At 26.3% G+C, this 25309-nt stretch overlaps 1 protein-coding gene across 8 annotated transcripts in view; it reads right to left on the bottom strand.

Annotated features, from left to right (window-relative positions):
• The window catches only part of LOC107455119 (glycerol-3-phosphate acyltransferase 1, mitochondrial), a 112757-nt gene that overhangs the window by 28568 nt on the left and 58880 nt on the right, over positions 1 to 25309 (bottom strand). For 6 of the 8 annotated variants that reach the window (XM_071188268.1, XM_016072571.4, XM_071188270.1 and 3 more), the window contains one exon: positions 24781 to 24985. In XM_071188268.1, coding sequence (XP_071044369.1) covers positions 24781 to 24900 — 120 coding nt within the window. In that variant the 5' untranslated portion in view covers positions 24901 to 24985. Of the gene's footprint in view, positions 1 to 6900; positions 7086 to 11283; positions 11479 to 24780; positions 24986 to 25309 lie in introns of those variants that run through there. The other 2 variants (XM_071188273.1, XM_071188272.2) reach the window with 2 other exon arrangements.

The raw sequence follows: 25309 nt of genomic DNA, 5'->3' as shown, positions 1-25309 counted from the left end.
ACAACAGTAATGATATAATATAAAAATCCTTCAAAGTATGTAATAAATAAAATTAAAACAGACAAATACGTGCAATTACAGTTAATATTGATAAGAAATCTTATGCAAAAAATGTTAAATAAAATCATTGTATGCCACTGTCATTTCATTAAATAGTTTCAATCTTGAATTTCTATGGAAATTATTGCATTAAATGTCTGAAATTATGTCAATATATACCCATTTCTCCAAACAAAACCGATCATGTGTGCTCATACTTCCTCAATATTTAAAAAAAGTGCAACTTTTTTTTTTCTCTTTTTCGAGTCGAAAGTTACACACGCTTTCCCGTTTTTTAACATTGTCATGAGATTCAACTGTCCTCAAAATTATAGTATTATGCTCAGCTTTTAGCAAATAAAAACAATAGATGTGGTCACTTTGTCCTTGGTATTAAAAGGAAAAAAAATTGCTATTTTCCTCAAAGTTTTCACAGAATTTTCCTGATTACTTTATAAACTTTTTCTTTTTTTCCTAGCACACACACACTTTGTTTTTAAATAGGATAAATATCTATTTAACATCTGAGTTGCTGACAATACTAATTGAATAAGTAAATGTTTGAGTAAGAATAATGTGCTTAAATATTTAATTTACTTAGTTAACTTAGTTTGCTAACAAATTAATAATCTTCCTCTTACTATAGTTGATTATCACGTAATTTGAAGAAAAAAAAGTAAAACAAGAAAACAATAATAGTTAAGTATGAATGAATGGTTCAGTTTTCTATATCTTCTTTCTAACAGACACATAAAAGTAAATGACCTTTCAAGGATTAGCTTTGGCTATTAACTCCACCAATGCAGACAGTTTTATTGTCTGAAATATAGTACATTTCATGACAGCATTTGTCTGGAAAAAATTTTTATTGAACTGAAAAACGTTATTTAAAAATAAATCGACAAGCTGATTTTCTCAAAGCATATGGATGGTACGCTGTAATAGTTGTACTTTATATAAGCTTTAAATATATAAAAGTAAACTTTGAACAGTGTAAAAAATGTATGGTCAAAACTGCCGAAAATGGTAAAATTTACCGTTTTTCTGGTTCTAGGGGAACACCAAAAATCTCTGTACTTTTCACCAAAGTGCTTTAATAATTATTTCGATAAAATAAACAATAAAATAAGATTTTTTTAAACGTGGGATAAAATTTGATAAATGTGGTAAAATTTGGTAACTATTTCATGATACCTTAGAACATGGCATAAAAACCACTTATTTGGTTAAATTTACTTTTTAGTTATGTACATTTACTAAATGTGTAGTAATAGGAACGATAATTCCCGGTAAACCATTTCAAATGAATGGTTTAAATGCCGAATAATTTTTATTTTGGTTTAAACCAGTGTTATGTTTTTTTTTTTTTTTTAATAATAATGTCAATACCATATAATAGGAAAATTTTATAAGACTGTTTTTCTCCGTGAAGAAAAACATTCAGCTGCTTAAAAATTAATTGACACTATGAGTATAAATTTTTGTATTCGCAAAAATGTTCGTATCAAATCTATGTATTATTGCATAACAAATTAAATGTAATTTATACGCGTGATTTCTTATAAGATATATTACTTGTGATTTCTTATAAGATTTATTTCTGTTATTGGCATTGTGTCTGACAGAAACATTCATGTAGAGGCTTGTAGAATAATTTATGTGTATGCGTAATTAACAGAATTTTCAATGAAAAATTGTATTTTTATTGATATTTGAAATTACATAAAATGTTAAATAACGAAAAAAAAGGTAAAAATAGGTTCGCTTTTGCATAGCAAAATTTTTAGTAAAATTATGTTTGCATTTTAAAAACAAATGACACAAATATTATATGAAAGTAATGCAACTAAATTTTAAATTATATAACTTTTTCTAAGGAATTTATTTCTAGAGATATTAGGTATGTTTCTTTTCTGTAAATATCAAATTTTTCTCATTATCCTTTTCAGCTAAGAAATAAATAATTTCGAGAGCTTCAATTTTTTGTAATAATTAAATCTTTCCTTTTTCCTGTGTATTAATAACTGTAACGATAAAACAAGCAAAAAAACATATTTCACCTAAAAAAAAATTTGGTTTAATAAATATTTCCTAGACTAACAAAACAGTATGGTCAAACTGCCAGAATATGGTAAAATTTACTGTTTTTAGTAGCAATAAAAAGCTCAATTAAAGCAATAAATATCTCGGTAATTTTTACCGATACACTTTGTTGATGATTTTGGTAAAATTAAAAATAAAATATGATTTTATAATATCTGATAGAATTTGGTAAATGAGGTAAATTTCGGTGATTTCGTCATGATACCTTAGAGCATGGCATAAAAACCATTTATTCAGTTAAATTTACTTGTTAGTTTTGTATATTTACTAAATGTGTGGTAATAAGAACTATAATTTTGTATACCAGAATTTCCTGTAAATTGTTACCATATGAACGGAAAAATACCAACTGAATGGTTGAAGTACCAAATATTTTGCTTTTTATTAACCACAATTATCACTCTCTTTTAATAGAAATGTCATCACCATACATTACGGTAATTTTACCAGATTTTTTTTCGCCGGGTAGAATGAGAAATTTGGTGCATGCTGTTATTTGGGAGATTTAAAGGAAGTGTGAAGAAATATTTAGATATTAATCATTACAATAATATAGTTATTCGAATATTTTCAACTAAATAATCGCAATTGTTGCTTATTTGATTACATGGAATCGTGAATCCATTTGCATGCTTGGTTCCGATGTAAAGTAATGAAGTTTTAGTTACACCAGTTTAAATAAGTAAAAAAATGATTTTAAAACTAATATGATAAAAAGAATTTAAAAATGCTTAAAATATTAATCAATTAAATAATCTTATAATAAAGATTTTAAGTTTAAGTTTGTGAAAAAAATGTTTAATAAAGCTTAATTTTATATTTTTTGAAATGTTTTTGTCATTTAATCATATACAGCTTTCCGTGATATATATGGTATATATTATAATATATGTGATATATGTATATTTATGATATATATATAATATTATGAGAAATTACTTAATAAAATAATTTCTATGATCACGATGAATAATTGTATAAAATTTCTAAAACTGAAATGGTAAAATAACCCGACTATGATATCTGAAATAGTATTTAAAAAATCTTTTGAAAGTTTTAGAACTTCATTTGGTATTATTTTTCTTAAAAAAAAAGATAGCATAAATAGCAGGAAGTTCACTTATCCCTTTTAAATTGGCGCTTCATTTATTCTTCGAAGCATGACCAAAAAGACAACAATTGTCTGTACCAATCTTAGCATTGATCTTAATTTTTAAAAAAAAATTCCTTTGAGAAGGAAATATTTTTCACCTATTTCTTTTTATAACTTTTAATTCGATTAGTTTAAAGAAAAATAGCTTTTGTTGAAAGTATGTTCATGGAAATAAGAGAGATAGTTCCTATTAGGAAGTATTCGTAAGCGTGTCTTCAATTATTTCACGTTTTATCTAATATATTATTTAATAAAATGTGAAGAAACATTATATTTATACTGAAACAGTCATAAATACTTTTACGCAGCAAAACTAACTAAGGGATAAAAAATGAAAATATTTTTTTTGTAAAGAGTCAGAGAATTGTCTCTGCTTAATTTTTAAAACATGAAAATTTTTCATTTTTATTTTAAAATTTATCACGACCTTATCATCCACGTTTTTAAAACGTAAAAAGTTTATGAAATAACACAAAAACGTAAAAAATTTTATTTTTTATTAAAAATCTTTAATGACATGCATCCATTTACATTTCTAAAATTTAAAAAGTTATAAAATATCACAAAAACGTACAAATGTTATATATTTTATTAAAAAATCATCTGTCATAGCGTACGGCCATTTAAATTTATGAAACATAAAAAGTCTATAAAATATCACTAAAACGTAAAAATGTTTATTTTCTTATTATAAAATCTTTCATAACCTTATCACGTACGTTTTAGAAAATAAAAAATCGCAAGAACGTACAAATATTTTCTATTATTATTAAATCTATCATAACTTCATCATGTACGTTCTAGAAACATGAAACGTCAATAAAAAATGCAAAAATGTATAAATGTTTCCTTTTATAATAAAATCTATTATAACTTAAACCTGTGAGTACGTTCTAGAAACATAAAACGTCTATAAAATATTACAAAAAAGTAGAAATGTTTCCGTTTATTATAAAATCTATTATAAACTTATCATGTACGTTTTAGATAAATAAAAAGTCTATAAAATGTCACAAAAATGCTTATACCAAGAGTGCTTCACTGAAAGAGTTTTGAAAGTATTCTTAAGTTATTCTACATTTTGAGATGTTTAAAAGATATAAATGAATAAATTTATAATGCTATAAATTTATAATATATTACTGTAAATTTATAATGCTATAATTGAAAAAATGCTGTTTGGGCTTCCAAATTAATTTCAGGGTTTGAATATTACTATTCAAAATACTATAGCTACTCTACAAATATAAATATTTGGAATCTTTGGAATCGTAAAGTTAAAAATAAAAAGATTATACAAACTCAATGTAATTAAGAAAATTTTAAGAAAGTTTTTTCCTTCAAAAATTATTATTTATTTTCAAATCATCTATTCCATTTAAAAAACAAAACATTCAATAATGCATGAATAATATTAAATTAAAATGCACTAATTTTTTCAGGCATGTTATTTCAAGTTTTAAAACAAAAATTGAAAAGTGAAATAAAAAGTTCAGCAATTACTTAACCGAAATTTAGAAACTTTGAAGTCAAAAACAGATTAAATATTATGTATCCAAAATATACTTAAAAGTCATTTTGATGATTTACCTCTTGAAATAATATTATTTTGAAGGAACCCATATTTCAAATAATAAATTTTGTTGTTCAATACATCTGCTAATCATAAATTAAAGTAAAAGGGAAATCAGAAAATTATAAATATAAATTCGGAAAGCTAAAAAACGCCGATGAAGCACATCTACATTTAAAAATAAATAAATAAATAAATAAATAAATAAAAACATTATGAAAGACATGCAAAATATTACTTCAAAATGATATTCAAATGATTATTTTTTATAAAAGTTACTTTCATTGACAGGGAGGGGCTTCTAAAACTGTTTCTACAGTTTATGAAGTTAAAATTAATTTTTGTGATTTTCTAAAAAAAATAATAGATATTTTTAATCGCAATGTCCTATGATTTTTCATTCGAATCATTAAAAGTTTTGTTTTTTGTCTAATTTAAAATTTGAAAAACAAATAAACAAATTATTTATCTACCCCTCACCAAACTCTCTAATTTTTTTCTATTTTCTTCTTTTGCTTTAAGTCACACGTTTTTCTAACTAATTTCATCCACAAAACTAAATTTATGCACAAAACTCTGATAATTTACTGGGGTCTCAATCGGCAAAAATGTAATTAATTTAGTAAAAACAGAAAATTCCTTTTTTTTTAATTTTGAAATTTTTATGTCTGGTACCCTGTAAAAAATTCCGGATGCAATTACGGTAAAATGCACTACCGTAATTACAACTAATTTCATCCACAAAACTAAATTTATGCACAAAACTCTGATAATTTACTGGGGTCTCAATAAGCAAAAATGTAATTAATTTAGTAAAAACAGAAAATTCCTTTTTTTTTTAATTTTGAAATTTTTATGTCTGGTACCCTGTAAAAAATTCCGGATCCAATTACTGAAAAAGTACTGGTACTTTTTACCGTAATTGGAGTACGGTAAAAAGTACCGTAAAATCCATTTTTACAGTAACATGTTACGGAATAAAAATGTGATATACCGCAATTTTTACAGTAATAATTACCGTAAAATAATTGAATGACTAAGTAAATAACTATCTCTGAAAAATTACGGTACAATATTTTACGGTAAAATGAATTCTGCTTATAATGCACACCCAAAGTGCTGGACATTTACTGGATATTTTTGCTGGTATGGACATTTAATCTAATATTAATAATTAATTTAATTATTTTTGTAAAAAGTATAAAAGCTTTTTTTAATTTTTGTATAACATGTTTAATTGGAAGTGAATTTCAAAGGAATTTTTATTATTTCTGAATATAAGTAAGTTTTGGATAATTTAGTATAGGTATAGGGTTCCAAGTCACTCCTCCAGGCTGTATCATACTTTTATCTGCCCATTCATTTCTTTATTAAACATTGGATGTGAAAAAGTATAAAACATCTTTTCAGAACGCTATTCAAAAAATGAAAATATTAAAGAAAAGGTGTGCTGTATCTAATCACTTCATCATATTGTGCAAAATACACATAAGAGACGTAAGTAAGCTGTTCAACGTGATGTTATCATTTAGACAGGTGCATTAGATTTATAAATATCAAAAGCTGAAATTATGTGCGATAGTTGATTCAATGCAATTTAAATAACGTTGAAACTGAGATTTTGAACTAACTTATTGTCAGTATGCAGAATGTAATTGGCGTTGGTAATTTTTACCCCGATTTCTTACAGCATGGCATAAAAACCATTTATTCAGTTAAATTTACCTTTCTGATTTGTGTTTTTCACTTAATATGTGGATAGCTATAATTTTGAAAATCAGAATTTCCGCCAAACCGTTGCCATATGAACTGAAAAATTTCCTTTGAAATACTAAAAACACACTGCATAAATATCGTATATTTTGGTTTTATATATCAGATTTTTTTACCAGAACTGTCATTACCATACAATACACTAAGTGCATCAGAATTTTTTCCTTCATGTGCATTCATTTAAAAAAGTAAAACAGAAAATTTTTCAAAAAGTAAAAACCATGAGCTTTAAATATATATCATATAAAAAATTGCTTACTTGTAGAAGATGTTTTGTATGACACTTAATCAGTAACAGTTTCAACAGGAATATAAACTAATAATCACACTAATACCAAATACAAGAAGAAATGAAAACGCCGCTCTTTTTTAATCCAGTGTTTAACAGCGATTTTCATGGAATAGTAACGCCAATGACATTTGTGTTAAATGTTTAGCCTTCTCGTTTATTATTCCTCCTCGTAAGAGTCCCTTACAGGAAAATTAGTGAAATTACGCAATATTAGAAAACACACGTGAGAAAAAGAAAGCATTTTTAAACAAAAATGACGAAACACGGTGCAAAATTACTGAGTTTCTTCAGCTCTTAATTGCTTAATTTGTCCATTGTTTCAAAAAATTATCATTTTTTGCTTATCATTCCAAGATTCAGAACATCATTCAACCAATATTATTCCACGATTTACAACAAAATCTACATTTAGCTTTGTATATGTAAAACTTATTTCTAGAGTTTAGTTACTTAGGTTTAATAACATGATTAAACTCTCACAGGTTTGTTAAATATTGGCTTGTTCGGGGAAAAAATTCTTTTTCTTTTCTTCCCAAAACGGGGTTCAATTATATATTTTCACCGCCAGTTTTGCCCTTGAGCCACATAATCCTTATAAATTTTGATACCTGATACAACAAGGCTTGCTTGTGAAAAAGTTCGCTTGATTCTACGCAATGTTTTTTAGTTGGTGCCCTTTCAAATAAAGAAAGTTAAAAAAGGCAGAATTTTCAGTGTATTTTACTTTTTCAGAATCGAAAAAGCAAAAAATGCTGTACAAGCAAGAAAATAATTATCCGATTTGAAGAGAGAAGATGCATTGGCAGTAAGCCAGCGCCAATACTGATTTGCAAAATTTTGGTCTGGCAAAATTTCGATCAAGATGCAATGCTCCACTCAAATTTAAGCTAATAAAGACACAAGAAAGGCATTAATTGACGGAAACCAGCGGAAAACAACTTGTGAAATTTCTGAGAGAATAAATGTATTGAATTAAACCGTTTATGATCATTTGGAAACAATAAGGTTTAATCTCAAAGCTCGACATATGGGAAGCTCGACGTTTCATATTCTTATGGGAAGAAATTTGATTGTTGTGTAGACGTCTGTGACTTGCTTCTCAAGCGTGGAAAAATTATTCATTTTTGAAGCCCAAAAAATGGATTGTCTACAACAATGATCCGGTCTCCACGAAATTTTTAGTACCACGTAGTAGTCTCCACGTAATCTTTACTACAAATAAGGAGATAAAAAATAACCTAGCTCAGTTTTTTGCCAACAAAGGACAACAATTTTATGCTCGCAGAATCATTATGCTGCCAGAAAGATGGCAAAAGGTATTGAACCAAAATGGACAATGTATGATTCAATAAACTATTCATTCACTATAATAGAATTGCTTTTTATTTCCATAAAAAAATTACTTTCCGAATAACCAAATAGTTCACCTAACATTTGACTTGATCATCGTCATTGAACAATCGGTGAACATCAGATGTTCGGTTCTTGCTTTATAACTAAGAACTGCAACTCAAAAGAAGATATCCTGGTTCAGGCATTGGGAAAAACTTAACTTTTTTCGCATTTGTGTTCTGAGGGGGAGGGGAACGAGACCCCCCCCCCATTGTCAACCCTGTAGAAATGGAACACTAACACTTGACCCATTTACAATAAGGGAAATTTTAGTTAGAACTGTGGTTGCTGGAAGCGAATAACACACGGATGAAAAAAATTCTGGGAAAGTTACCATGCTTGGTTACCGTGCGTGCTTTTTCGTTAAAAAAAAAAAAGCATAATATTTGTAATAGTACAGAAATATACGGTATTTAAACCATTCATTTGGTAATTTTTCAATTCAAATGGTAACTGTTCTTCGCAAATTCTGGATTTGAAAATTATAGTTCTTATTACCACTCATTAAGCAGGATATACAAAACTGAAAGTAAATTTAACCGAATAAATGGTTTTTATGCCATGATTTAGAGACCCCAAATAAAAATCACCACCTCATAAAATCACCAAATTTTACTACATTTACCACATTTTCACGCATACTATAAAAATATCATATTATTAAACCATATTTTGCTGCTAGTTTCATTGGAATCATTATTAAAGTACTTCGGTAAAAATTATATAGCTTTTTGGTGTCCCTATGAAGTCAGAAACACAGAAAACTTTACAGCATTCTGGTTGTTCTGGCCATACTTTTTTTACTGAGTGCATTATGTAGATCAACCTGTGACCGTCGCGTTTTGATCTTCAGTCGCTTCAATAACAGGCGAGTATTGTATACTTTAGCATTAAAAATAATCAGGAAAATTTCTTAGACCAAAAAAGCACTAAAATGTTTAATTAACTTTGAGCTAATAAAAAAACTTATATTTATCTAAAGCTGAGATAAAAAAAAACATACGTATTTTATTCTTTGATGTAGTCAAAAGTAAAAAGAATTTAATTTGCACAAATTTTTAATTTACTTTTACGTACAGATTGATAAAAAAGTTATTGATTTTACAAATTTCCATTTTTTTTCTTTGCTTTAAATAATATTTGAGATAAAATTATTGTTTAAACTGCTTTCAATAGGTGACATTAGCGTCCAGGAAATAAGTAAATGAATGTATGTCACAATTGCAAAAATGATAACATAGTATGCTATCAGTAATACAACCAAGGTGAAGCTAAATCTGAACAACAAAAACGGTAAAGAGGTAAGAGATAAAAGTTTTTTTTTTTTTAAAAAAAACTCTTATCTTATTATTTGCATAACACGTGGATGGTTTGCTATTTATAGTTATTTGACGCATTAAAAATACACACATGATTAGTGTTTTATAAGTATGTATCTTCTCATGAGGCTTTTCACAGCAATTTTTGTAGAAGTTATATGGTTTTGAAGTTTAAGCAAAACTAGTGCATTTTGAGAACTGTTTTAAAATTACAGTGCAATTATAATTTGATTGATTACATTTTTAAGTTCCCTTTGTTTATCATAACTATTAAACTTTTAAAAATTTTGGAACTTACTTTCAAGCACTTGTTCAACAAAATTTGGGTTATTTTTTTAAATAGATAATTTATATGTAACTGTACTCCTTTATTGAATTAAAAAAAATTAAATTATTATGCCTTAATATGAAGTTATATGAAAAATAAACAGTCCTTCCTAAAGAATAAAGCTTTTTTATCACCTTGAAAAAATAATAATTATATATTGTTGCTGATATTATTATTACATTAATAACAATAATATTTATATTATTAATATTCACCATTAAACATTTGTACTTTTTGCATGACCTGCCTGCTAAAAACAATTATTAATTTGTTTTTGAAATTTTTTTATAATTATTTATAGTTTCATTTTTATATTCATTTATATTTTATTTTTAATTGGAAATTATTATCAAAGAATTAAAATATTGTAAAAAGTTTGAAAAGTAAAAATATTAGGCAAATTAATAATCAGAAACATTCTTATTGTAAACAATAAAACGACTAAAATAAGCAAGATGAAGAATACATATCTTCGTTTTAAAATATAATACAATTGTTAGAAAAAATGCAGTTGCAAGAAAATAGGGTTTTCCCATTATATTATAAATGAAACTCATTTTCAAATTCATTTCATTTATTCTCTTAATTTATAACCCCAATCGCACATTTTCATTATTGTTATTCATACAATTATTATTGATATTAATATTAATGATAATTATTATTATTTTTCTTTAAGCATTTGTTAACTATTTCGACTTTTTTATGTAACAATTCTTCATTTTTAAATGAAAGCCTTATCAAGGAATCTAAATATAAAGTAAAACTATTAGGCTTATTAAAAATAGTAATTACTGTTACAAAAAAAAATGCGTAACCTTGTTTTTTAATTCAGTTATTATTGTTATTAATACAATTATTCATACAATTATTAGTGGAATTAATTATAATAATAATTATAATAATAATTATTAATATTATTTATTAAGCATTTGTTTCCTATTCCAGTATTTTTATTAAAAAAATTTTTTTTAATTAATATTCTTATCAAAGAATCTAAGTATAAAGAAAAAATATTAGGTTAATTAAAAACAGTAATTATAGTAACTTCGAATAATTTACAAACGAAGATAAAGAAAAGGAAAAATACGCAACTACGTTCTTTAATACAATTTAATTTTGCTAGATAGAAAACATGGCTGTAAGAAGATAGGATTCTTGCAAAATATTACGAATAAACCTTTCACAAGTTTACTTAATATAACACCGCTATCGTATATTGTCATTATTGTTATTAATACAATTATTTATACACTTATAATAGATGTTAATAATAATAATAATAGATATTATTCATTAAGCATTTGTTACCTATTTCAGCATTCTTATTTAAAGAAATTTTATTATTACTTTTAAGTAAAATCCTTATCAAATAGTGAAAATATGAGAGAAAAAAATATTAGGTTAATTAAAAACAGCAATTTTCGTAACTTCGAATGATTTACAAACGAAAATAAACAAGAAAAATACGTAACTACGTTCTTTAATACAATTTGATTTTCCTAGATCTAAAAAAAGGCATAGTTGTAAGAAGTAGGGATTTTGCATCATGTTTGTGATACTCCCAGACCACGTGTTTCAGGTAAGACTAGGTAAGACGTGTCTGTGGTTTACGTTCAAGAACACTGTGACGTCATCTGTGTCATGCTTGAAGACGTTTGCGAGTCTGACGTGTAACCGAAACAGCGTCTTTTGTTTCAAAGGGCTTAAATGAATCATACTTTATTTTCAAAGCGTAGTTATATACTGTGTCATACTCACTGAATGTCATACTAACTGAATGTAATTATAAGTTATGAAGTGTAGTTATATTCACTGAAACTTTTACTTTTTTAAAACATTATTTTGTGAAAAAATTTTAATATCTATTTCGTTTGAAACAAAGTTAAGAAAAGTTATTTATTGGCTTTACGATTCCTTTTTTTATGTTCTACAAACATTATGAGATTGGTTACGTTTTATGAGTGTTTATTTATTATTGAACTGTTTTATACGTTTTATGAACTTCTCTATTTATTTACCTCTAAGATATGTATTTTTGAAGTTATAAGTATAAAAAATTGTTTTTAAGGAAGAATTGATAATTTTTGTAGATATGCAACAAAAAATAACGCACATTATATGGGAATTTAAAAAGTCATTTCGAAAATAGTTTTATTTCGGGCGTAAAATCAATACTGGCTATTTAAATAAAAGCAGGTCATCACTTTATAGCTTAGGATGTTTCAAATAACACGAAACGCTTGAAATTCTTACTTATAAAGAATAGGATATTTTTCTAAACGGTCTATTTCGAACAATCTTTAAAAAATGCGCAATTATTTTTTAAAAAAAAACTGATAAGGCATCGATACACATGTTTAAGTTTTTTTTTAATTCCTAATTTTATTTTAATGGGCTTTAGTTTATTATTCATTTTTTCCCCTTCCAATCACTACTCTTCAGTATTTTCTAGATAAAATTTTTATGAAGCAACTAAACTGGTTTAAAAAAAAGAGAATTAAGCAACATCAAAAGTTTAAAATATGATAATTTTAGCTTCAGCTTTTGTAAAATATTAGAAAAACTGTCTTGAAATGCACTAGAATAATGTAATTGTTAACGAATGTAGTTTAATAGATATAATACATTTTTGAAATATATTAACTAAAATTGAAATTCATTGCAGTGCATGCAAATTCAATAATAATCAATAATAATTATTATTGAATAATAATTATTATTTCAATAATAATTCAATAATAATTCTCTGTGCAATTAGTGAATACATTAAAATTCACTAATTGCACAGAGCGCAAAAAAAACGGACCACCCTGAATAACTTTTGATCTAATGATCGGATCTTCACGTTTTAGGACTCATTCTTAATGGTTTGAGGGAGTGACCTCAAATATGCTAATTGATTAGTGCAGACGATATTTTAAGTAGCAAAATCAAACGCAAAAACGTACTTTGTCTGAATGAACACATCTTTTTTTCAATGAAGTTGGATTTCTGAACCCGGAAACATAGGGAGCAGCCGCAATCTGGAAATATGGTCCCCATAGTTTGTTCAGGAGAGCGATTTAAAAATTGTACCCCTTAATGTTAATTTTACTTTATGAGTATTTTGTCATATCTCGAGAAATTTTTAAACGAAAAATTTTGCACACAATTATGTAGTTTCTTTTACCCATTCAAGGCAAATGAAATCTGTTTCGTAAATATTTATTATTTTATTAAATATCAGTAGAAAATTTTTTTACATGTAGGGTATAAATTTTTTCGTCAATTTAAAATATTTAAATTTACAAGGCAAAATACAAAATTTGAGCGAAATCGGCTGAATAGTTCCTGAGAAATCGAATTTTAAAGAATTCGTATATTTACCTTACAATTCAAAATTTTTCGATTTTTATTAAATAAAATAATATAAAATAATAAATACTTACAAAAATTTATTTTTTGCATGGAATAATTTTTGAGTAAGTGAACTTTATAATTGTATGTATATATTTTTAAATTTGCTTAAAAAGTTCTCGAGATATGGCGAAACATGCTAAAAATATAATTAACATTAAGGGGTTCAAACTTTTTTTATTGGCCAAACTATTGGGACCATATTTCCCGTATTGTGACTACCCTCAATATTTTGGGGAACAGAAATCCGAATTCGTGAAAAAGAAGATATGTTTATTCAGAGAAAGTACGTTTTTGTGTCTGATTTCGTAATTTAAAATATCATCTGCTCTAATTAATTAGCACATTTCAGGTACCACCTCAAACCATTAAGAATGAGTCCTAGAACGTTAAGATCTGATCATTAGATCAAATGTTATTCAGGGTCGTCAATTTTTTTTGGAGCACTGTATATTAGTTTAGTTCATTTCTTGATGATGCTATATAAGAAATGAAATCTTTTTAATTAAAAACATGCATATTTAGTTTATAGATTACAGTCAAATGTTTTCAAAAAAGTAAACTATTTAGAAAATTTCCTGGCCTTTATAACTGATAAAAGAAAACTAAGTTGAATAGCACTAATGAAATAAAATATCAAACTTTTAAAGATTTGGTATTAAAATAATTAACTAAACAATAACATACCTTTTGTTTTAAATAAACTTCTAACATTTTTTTATTTAGAAAAAGTAAGCTAAAAAACACACATTCTTTGCATGATATATATTACATTAAATTATCAATGAATTTAATAATTTTCATCGAATTAGAAATAATTATATCATTGTAAAATTGCATATTGTTATATTTATAAAATTAGAAGCATCTAAAATGGTGAAGCTATTGAAAATGTATTTCTAACTGCGTGTCTTACAGATATCTTAAATTCGGAGAAGGAAGGAAAAATTATTGAATACACTGAATAAAAAACACGTTAAATGATGTAAGACTTTACTTCGTGAGATTCCAAATATGATACAATCTTCAGTTCATTTGGGATCGATGAAATATTTAAAAACCTGTCATATAATCCATAACTAAAATAACATTTGAAATGTCTTCTTAAGTCTCTTTTTATACTTGTATCATCTTCGTTTTTAGTTTTTGGATCAAATTTTAAATTTGGATTGAAAATATATCTATTGTATAATGTTCTTAATATAACGTAAAATAGCGCATGAGTTTAATGTTACATAAAAGTATTTAAATTGTCACAATAACAAAAAATGGGTAAATAGGTAGGTAGGTTTAAATTTTAATCTTTTTATAATATTTCGCATTTAAATTCTGTATCGGGTATCCCCCCCCCAAAAAAAACGATTATTTTAAAAATCAATTAAGGACGAAAGAGTCGATGTGAAAGGTTTGCTCCGTTCTGCTTAGGAAACAAGATTAATTCCCATTAAATATAAATATTTATCGCAAAGTTATTAAAAGATGGTACTACTAGCTACAAGTAACTTCTAGTTTTATTTTTATCTGAATTTAAAATTTAAGAATATCTGTAAACAAAAGAATTAATATCCGATGTGTGCATTCTTAATTATTATTTATTTATTTGCCTTATTTTATTCTAATTTGTCTGTTTATTAGTAAATATGAGCTATAACGAGAAAAACAGGCACGTATGCATGTTTTTATCGCATGTTTCAGTATTAAAACTTCGTATTTGTATGAAAAAATTTTTATAGCTACTATATTTTCAGCCATTCTCGTTATACCAGCTTTTACTGTATTTCAAATTTTGCAAAACAAAAGTATTGTTTGTAGCAAAAAAAATTATATTCTTAACGTTTTATTTTTGGCTAAATTTTAAAATTAAAGATCATCTTCATAAATATTTGAATGTTCATATCTAGTTATAGATAAATTAACAGTACGATATGAGCTTGCTTTAATTCGACAATTGGATGAATTAGACGATATGTTATATAAATATAGAATATTTATTATATCAAGTATTATATTAGTATATTATAATAATTATACCAAATTATTAGACGCACTGTAGTTTTTTAATAATTGCATGTTTTGCACGAGTTTATATGCAATACTTTTATTTTTAAACATACATGTAATGGGTTTTTATTAAGGAGATTTTTTATATACTTCCTATTTGTATTTGTTTTTAACGTATTGCATTGCAATGTTAACCTATTGATACACGTATATAAACAAGTGCAAGCCGGTTTCAGCCACGTAAAAACAATAGGGCTGTGTAATACCACCTGATAATTAAGATTTTACATAGAATCTTATAGTGCGTCTAATAATTTTGTCAGAGACTGAATGCTATTCCTATCATGTTAATAATACCCGTTTAGCTTGTTTGAATGTAAATTTATTACATTTCATACTTTTCAAGTGATAATTTTATGTTTTATATTTTTGTCGTTTTCTCGTATTTATGGTTCGAATTTAATGGTCAAATCAGAAACGATTGGTCGAAGTCCTACTGTATTAATAAATCTGTAATAACAATCTAGTTTTCTCAGTTCAAATTTTTAATACTTAATACAAATTTATTACTTTAGTATTTTAATAAATTTAATGCTTTTCATACTTTTACGTTCGTAAATTTATTACATTTCATACTTTTCAAGTGATTATTTTATGTTTTATATTTTTGTCGTTTTCTGGTATTTATGGTGCGAATTTAATGGTCAAATGAGAAACGATCGGTCGAGGTTCTACTGTATTAATAAATCTGCAATAACAATTCAGTTTTTTCAGTTAAACTGTTTTATATTTAATGTAAATTTATTACTTTATTATTTTAATAAATTTAATGCTTTTCCTACTTATACGTACGTAAATTTATTACATTTCATACTTTTCAAGTGATTATTTTATGTTTAATATTTTTGTCGTTTTCTCATATTTATGGTTCGAATTTAATGGTCAAATGGGAAATGATCGGTCGAGGTTCTACTGTATTAATAAATCTGCAATAACAATTTAGTTTTCTCAGCTAAACTTTTTTATACTTAATGTAAATTTATTACTCTATTATTTTAATAAATTTAATGCTTTTCCTACTTTTATGTATGTAAATTTATTACATTTCATACTTTTCAAGTGATTATTTAATGTTTTATATTTTTGTTGTTTTCTCGTATTTGTGGAGCGAATTTAATGGTCAAATGAGAAATGATCGGTCGAGGTTCTACTGTATTAATAAATCTGCAATAACAAAAGAACATAATTATTTGGAGCTATTATTAATATCCATCATTTCTATTTGAAGAGTACCGTATTTATCATAGGTGTTTGAGTCACATTTAAGCCATTGTTTTTGCCACTTATAACTCACCTGATATGTCCAAGGCCAAGGATAAAGATAAGGAAATGTATAAATCAATTTCATTATGTGTCTAATACTTTCCGTGATTGTTATAAAATATGTAAATGATTGAGAAAAAAAAAGCTCCAAACAGACAAACATAAGTTGTTGGCTATTAGATTTGCGTCACACGAAAAAACTCATGCCAGTGAATAAAAATAAATAAATAATACAACTGCTGTTAAAGTCTGATAGCTAAGGTAAATTAATTTCGCGGGAAGTTAAGTAAGGAGAAAATTAGCTGTTAACTTTTTTAATATGTAAGTTCAAAATTTCGGTTTGGTATTAGTACACAGAAAAAAAGCTTCTGGTAAAATTACCGCACTCTATGGTATTGACATTTCTGGTAAAAACAAAACTAATTCTGTTTAATAAAACCAAAATATAAGGTATTTAAACCATTCATTTGGTAATTTTTTTCCGGAAATTCCGGTTTACAAAATTATAGTTTTTATTACCACTTACTTAGTATTAAATACAAAGCTGAAAAGTGAATTTAACCGAATAAATGATTTTTATGCCATACTTTAAGGTATTATCATAAAATTACCAAATTTTACCACATCTATTAAACTTTATCACATGTTATAAAACAGTATTTTATGGATAATTTAACCAAAAGCTTTACCAAAGTGCTTCAGTAAAAATTATCGAGCTCTTTGGTAAAAATTAATTTTTTGGTGTTTCCCTAAAGCCAGAAACACTGTAAATTTTACCATTACTTATAATAACTTATCTAAATAACTTATAATCTACTGTCTAATACTGTCTAAAATAACTTATGAGTAAAACGTACTGGTACCCTGATTCCCGGTATTTCTTACGGTAAAATACATTTTTTCCGTAAAATTTTGCAGAGTAAAAAAATTTGATAAATCGTGACTTTTCCAGCAATATTAGCTGTAAAATCACTGAATCACTGTAATTAAATAAACATTGCTATGATAATTATGGTAAAACACTTTATGGTAAAGTATAGATTTTGCGGATGCTGTACTCGCGATGCCAGTACTCTTTTAACCTTTACCTTAAATTTTTACCGTGTGCTTCTTAATAAGTACTCATCTACTCCTTTTTTTTCTTATGCTCACAAATTTTATTAAAACCCTTAAGTAAAGTTTAAAATTAGAATCTGAAGTATCATCCACGTTTGACTTCTTAACTGCAAATGTTATATGTTTCCGCATTATGGTGACGCAAGTGATCGGGTATGTTTACGGCGAAGGTTCGCACTTTGTGACAGAAGGAAATGTGACATCATTTATGGACAACACTTTTTAGAAAAAGTATTGGATTCTTGTGCTAACTTAATTCTTCGCTTTAAGCTAAGAAATTAAACTGTAACTGTATTGTAAAAAATCATATTTTAGCATGCGAAATAATTTCAGAAAATATTTTTTTTAAACATTTATTTAGTTTAAATTTGTTTTCATTAATATTCAATAGAATCAAGCGACTTTAATATTTTTTTTAGCTTTTGAATCAATCTTTAAAAATCAGCAAAAGAACTGTTTTAAATATCTGTTACTTTTCAAGATCTAATCCGTCTGACTTTTGTCAATATTCGTTTCTGCTTTAAACGTCAGGTGATCAAATTAAGTGATGTATGTTAACTTGATCACCTGTCTGGCAAAGAAGGTATTCCTTTTTTTTATCCAACAAAGTGCATATCGCCAATTGAGTTTAAAACAGATTTTAAGATACAAAAATAACCTGCAAATTTCTTTGTCTATTTTGAAATAGTACTTTTAAAATTGAAGATTGTTTAAAACAGCAATTTTCATCGAAAATTCTTTAAGTCAATTTCTTTTAGTCAGCTAGTGAAAATCAATGTGAACTGCAAGATTAATTTAATAGAAGTATATTTTCCTTTCGGGCAACTTCAATAAGAAATATACTTCCAAATTTTACACTATATTGTAAAACATTTCAGATCAAATCCGGGTAAAAAGTCCCCATACTCTGGATCCGGTATTTTTTACCAAAATTCATTTTTACCGGAGTAAAAAATTTGATATACCGTTCTTTTTGCAGTAATAATTACCTTAAAATCATTGATTTACGATAATTAAATGAATATTACTCTAAACATTACGGTATAATATTGACAGTAAAAATTGGGTAATGATTTTGCTAAACTAACAATAAAACATGTTTAATGATGTGATAAAATGTAGTAAATGTTGGTAATTTTATCATGATTTCTCAGATCATGGCCTAAAAACCATTTATTTGGTTAAATTTCCATTTCCATTTTGTACTTTTACTAAATGTGTGAAAAATAAGAACAGTAATTTTTAGAACTGGAATTTCCGGTAAATCGCTACCAAACGAACTTAATTAAATTTACCAAATAAATTATTTAAATACCGTATATTTTGGTTTTTATTAATAGAATTATGGGCTTCTTAAATCAGAAAAATCCTTACCATACAGTGCAGTAATTTTACCAGAAATTTTTCTCTGGAAAAAACAAAACACATATGCACTTTTTATTTACATTTTAATTCTTAAACTCAAATTTGCTTACATATGTAAAAATTTTAGATCGATTTATCAAGTAAATCTTGGGGTACATTACTTGTGTTCTTTTATCCTAAAAATTAAAGATTACGTTGAAAAAAGCAATTTAACCAATCACTCATCAATTTATACTTTAATAATTTATATTTTCAAGAAGAAATAGAATTTTTTTACATCATAATTCTAAACCGAAAATTCTCTTTATACATAAAAATTTTAGCTTGATTAGCATGTCATATTTGGGGAACTTTTATCATCAGTTGATAGCTAAATCAAATATTAAGTTAGCAAAAATAATTAAATTACCCGTTTATAAATTGTCTGCTCTCTAAAAAATTTCCCAATCAAGTTACTGTATCAAGTACCGGCACTACAGTAAATGGATTTTGCTAATACATCCTCCGTAAAATCCTTTTTATCGTCAAATCCATTTTTACTGTAAAATACTATACCGTAATTTTTACAGTAATATTTGCTTAATTAGAATGATCCAGTAATTTTACGGTAATTATTACTGTTAAAATTAAAGTATATCTGATTTTTATGTTCCGGAACAAGTTCCGGTAAAAATGGATTTCACGGTAAAAAGTGCCAATACCCTGAGTGCCGGTACTTTTTACCGCAATTTGATCCGGACAATTTGATTCTTACAGTGTACCTGTTTCAACGAGCCACTGAATTGTTGTACTGCCAGTGATTGCTTATAGTAGGTGTAACTATATGACAATATATTTAAGAAATTATTGTTTAAACCATACTCTTTGAAACGTATCACAGAAAAAGCATAATTAATTCCTGTTTTGAAGAAATAAAAATGAAACACATTTAATAAACTATTTCAACTGGAATAATTTTTAAATATTTCTTCTTCATTCAAGCGAGCTCAAATATTCAGTAATCTTTTCATTCAAAACTTAAGCCATTCAGACATTTTTCAAAAAGCTTTACTTAACCCTTGTAATTATGAGGTAATTACTACCTGTCACGAAGGCATCAAAAACATTAAATACAATTCTTTTCTTATAAACTTGGATATCAAAACTCAATCAACTTTAAAGGAAACTTAGCGTAGTAAATATTCCTTTTTGTAAGTTAATTAATTTATTAAGTATGCGGAAATTTAAATACCGCTTATTAAAAGAGATTGAAGAATTCAGAAATGGTACTTTAAAAAAAAATCTTGATTTCGAAAAAAGTAATAAATAAAGTAATTTTCAACTATTGAATTTACAAGAAGTTTATTTTAAAAAAATTTTTGTATGGAGATTTGCACATTTTAAGAGATAATAACAATGAAATAAACATTTGCCACCTCAAAGATTGTTGCAGGTAATTTCTTGTCTAATTTAATCCATTTATTCCCTTATGTGAACATGTTCTTTTTTAAGAAAGCTAAAAGGTGGTAGCCTGTTTATTTAATTCTTCGTATTTAGTTCGTAAAATTATGACATTCATGATTATTGTAACTATATAATATTAATAAAAATAGTTTTAAACCAATTGGAAGTCATTAAAATACGATTTTTTCAAGGTTAAAAGGGGTTGCTTATAGTTGAAAATATCCATTTGCTTTGAGTTCTAACCCATTTAACAGAGAACCATCAATTTTACGTCAGAAATACGTATATTTCACCTTTAAATTTTATATCCAAAAAACGCAAAATTATATGCAAACAAATTCGTCTATTTTGCAAATATTTTATCAACCCTTTTATACTAGGAAAGAATAAGCTCGTTATTTTTACATATTTCAATGATAAATTTTTTTCGCCAATAATACGCAGAATACACAGAGGCATCTTTACTGAATCTAAATAGTAAATTCATTTCGTCAATATTGCGTAAAATGTACAAAAATATTTTTACACTATACTGAAGATTTTTACCAAAATCTAAATTGTAAAATATGCGTCAACATTTATACGTTAAGTGTATAAAAACTTTCTTACCGAAATATAAACGGTAAACTTGCTTCGTCAATAATATATAGAATATACGAAAGCTATCTTACCGAAGGGTAATTGGTAAAATACATTCTGTTAATAATACGTAAAATATACCGAAACTTTTTTTACCAAATATCCCGATGGTAATATCATTTCGTCAATATTACGTAAAATGTACAAAAATATTTTTACACTATACCGAAGATTTTTACCAAAATCTAAATTGTAAAATATACTTCAACATTTATACGCTAGGTGTATAGAAACTTTCTTACCGAAATTCAAATGGTAAACTTCCTTCGTCAATAATATATAAAATATACAGAAGTTATCTTACCGAAGAGTAGTTGGTAAAATGCATTCTGTTAATAATACGTAAAATATACCGAAGCTTTTTTACCAAATATCCTAATGGTAATATCATTCCGTCAATATTACGTAAAATTTGTGCATAAAGTGTATTGATTTTTCCAATTTCCCAAAAGCTTACGTTTAATTCGCGTATTATGCTACATGGAATTACCTACTAAATTTTTTTGAAAGGCACATTTCTCAGTCACTTCAAACTGTTACATTTGTTCCCACTTAGCAGGAAATGGGTAAATTGAATTAAAATGACAGTCTTAAAATTAAAAAAAAATCGCGTTGCTTCAAATATGTGGCTGCATTAAGTGTGAATGTAGTACATAACAGGACGCTACATCGTGAATTTTCGACATTTTTATCAATATCACGGAAACGATCGTTTAAAAAGTACATAGTACATCTTAAATACCATATATTACGATAAATATCTAATAAACATTAAATATCGGATGTACGACAATGGTAAATATCGAATGTATGATATTTATCATCAACTTTAAATAACGAATATGATACTGTTGCGAGTATTACAGATAATTATAATTATTGAATACAATAATATCGTAATATTTATGAATGATAAATATCGGATATGAAACTATTACAAATATTATCTATAAAGACAATTATTGAATATAAAATTATCGTGTTTATAAATTTAATTTGACCAATGTAAAAATAATGCAAATTATACTAATAGGAAAAATATCGCGATATATCTGGATATATCAATTTCTTTCAGACGATATATCGATGGATATCGATATTGACTCTCAATATATTATGAAATATCATTAACTCCTTATCACATATTACAATATTAAAACTCTATGTAACCCAGCACTAACGTGAAACTTCTTACCTTATACATCCCTGTTAAATTTCAGTTTTTACTAAAATCGCAGCATTAAAACTTTAAGTAACCCAGAACTAATGTGAAACTTTTTATCTTTATACATCCCTATTAAATTTTACTTTTTACAGAAATTGCAACATTAAAACTCTACGTAACCCAGAACTAATGTGAAGCTTTTGATCTTACTTCTCCTTTATATTTCAATTCTTACAGAACTTTTAGTGAGTCCTACTCGTTCACACTAAAAATGAAGCTGGTTTTAGTTAATTAATATGTATCTCCCTCAAGGTAACATAACACGAGTTGATTGTCTGATCAGTTAGCTGAAACAGTCGTGAAAGTAAGATTAAAAGTTAACCTTCGTCACAACATTTAGGGTCAAGAGTATTCGCGTCAAACTTCTTTTTTTTCCCCTTCACTTTGGTAGGGGGTACTTTGAAATGGAGCTCATTGGTTGGAATTAAAAAGAATTTTGGACTTAAACAAATATGTATTTTCTTCCTTTATTAAAATCCTTATAACAATCCTGATTTACAAGTTTTTTTTAATAAATGAAATAATTTTTTAATGGGAAAAGATTTAGATGTTTTGTAATAAAATGCTAAGAAATTATGTTTTTAAGCTTGTTATTTAGTCTTAAATTGACACAGTAATAAAAATGTAGAAAAAAAAGTCTAAATTACTGATTTTTAAAGTTTTCTTTTACCACACTGTGAAAAAAAAAAACGTTTGGTCAAACTACCAGAAGATGGCAAAATTTTCCGTGTTTCTGGCTATATGGGAACACTAAAGAGCTCTGTATTTTTTACCGAAGTGTTTTGGTAATGATTTTGGAAAAATTAGCAATAAAATAGTGTTTTACTATATATGTTTTAAAATTTGGTCATTTTATCATGATACTTTAGAACACGACATGAGACCACTTATTCGAAGAAATGTACTTTTCAGTTTTCTATTCTTTACTAAATGTGTGATAATAGAACAATAATTTTGATAACCAGAATTGCTGCTATATCAGTACAATATGAATACAAAAATTTATAAATGAATGGTTTAAATATCTTACATTTTGGTTTTATTAACCAGAGTTATGTTGTTTTTTTTAACCAGAAATATCATTATACTATGCAATACAGTAATTTTTGCACAAATTACTTCCTCCGTGTATGTTAATACAGTGATGCTGTGGTGAAAAAATTTTTCAATAAGATAAATTTGATCAAATTTTTGTAAACCAAAGTGCGTGCCGAATTAATGACGGTATTTTTCAGTGGTAAAACCTATAATCCCTCCTTTTTTATTAATAATTTATTATTTTAAATTTTCTGTGTCCCATTAAAAATGAAAAATTTACTTTTGAGATGAATTACTTTTTCTAAATAAAATTTACAGAATCAAATAAATTTTTCAACATTTACCAAATTTTATGACATATTATAAAACCATATTTTATTGTCAATTTTACCGAAATCATTAACAAAGCTCTTCAGTAAAAATACTGAGCTCTTTGGTATTCCCCTAGAGTCAGAAACACCGTAAATTTCACCACCATATTCTAGTAGTTCAGACCATAGTTTTCTGCTCTGTGCACTAAAGGTTAGCCAGGTAAGGCGCACTTACGTACTAAGGTAAGGCACACTTAAGGTAAGCAAACGAATATTTTTATAGAAGGGTCAAACAAAATAAATTATTTTAGAAAAAAAAAATAACGATTATTTTAAAAAACTGTTTCAAAAGTGCTCAGTACTAGATTTTGAACCTACTGACTATCGTACTCATTGAACCCCTTATTATATCTAACGTTAATTTAAAAATTATTCGACAATCTTATGCCTGCGTTAACTAGAAAAACACTAATGAGTCCCAATTAATCTGCGCAGAACAGTACATATTTAATCACATGACTTCGGAATTATTTTTTAAAAAATGATGGGAGAAGTATAAATTTCTAATAACTAGAATTTATTACAAACTATTTACCGTACCTAAAAATGGTTTAACTAGCTGTTTCCTTAAATAATTACGAGTCTCTCTTACTAGGTTAAACAAAATAAATTATTTTAGTAGGGAAAAATAACCATTATTTTAAAAAACTGTTTCAAAAGTGCACAATACCAGAGTTTGAACCTACTGATTATTGTACTCATTGAACCCCTTATTATATCAAACGTTGATTGAAAAATTATTCGACAATCCTATGTCTGCATTAACAAGAAAAACACTAATAAGTCCCAATTAATCTGCACAGAACAGTACATACTTAATCACATGACTTCGGAATTATTTTTTAAAAGTGATAGGAAAAATATAAATTTCTGTTACAAACTACTTACCGTGTCTAAAAACGGTTTAACTAGCTGTTTCCTTGAATATTTACGAGGCTCTTTTTTTGAAATAGGCAAACTATTTACAAGTCCAGTCCTTCGTCTTGAAGACGATTCCATGATAGGCATTGTCTCAGCCTGGCCAGATTTAATAAGGCGTTTCCAAGATTCTTTCAAATTTGATATTCTCCGTGAAGCTTCACTTAAGCTTACCCTAAAACAAAATAAAGTATTATGATTAACATTTGCATCAAATTATTAGTCGATGTAGCGTCCATCAGTGTGTTAAATAAATATTCCTAAGCAACTGAAGCGGTACACAAAAAACGATACATACTAACAATTCATTTCATGAAATGATTAAACTATTACAAATTTTGAAAAAAGAATGTTCATTATCTTTTTACTAAAATACCTATCAATATTAATTCAGATAATTAAAATACCAGATAATAAAACATATCTTATTTATCGTATCATATCTAATTAATCATTTTAATTACGCCATATATCACACCTTATTATCATTATTAATCTC

Source organism: Parasteatoda tepidariorum, chromosome 12, assembly GCF_982258835.1.
Source record: "Parasteatoda tepidariorum strain Cologne lab strain chromosome 12, Ptep-v5.0, whole genome shotgun sequence".
Classification (NCBI taxonomy): Eukaryota; Metazoa; Arthropoda; class Arachnida; order Araneae; family Theridiidae; genus Parasteatoda; species Parasteatoda tepidariorum.
Note: the sequence above shows the minus strand (reverse complement) of the source record. Positions and strands in the feature narration are given on the sequence as shown.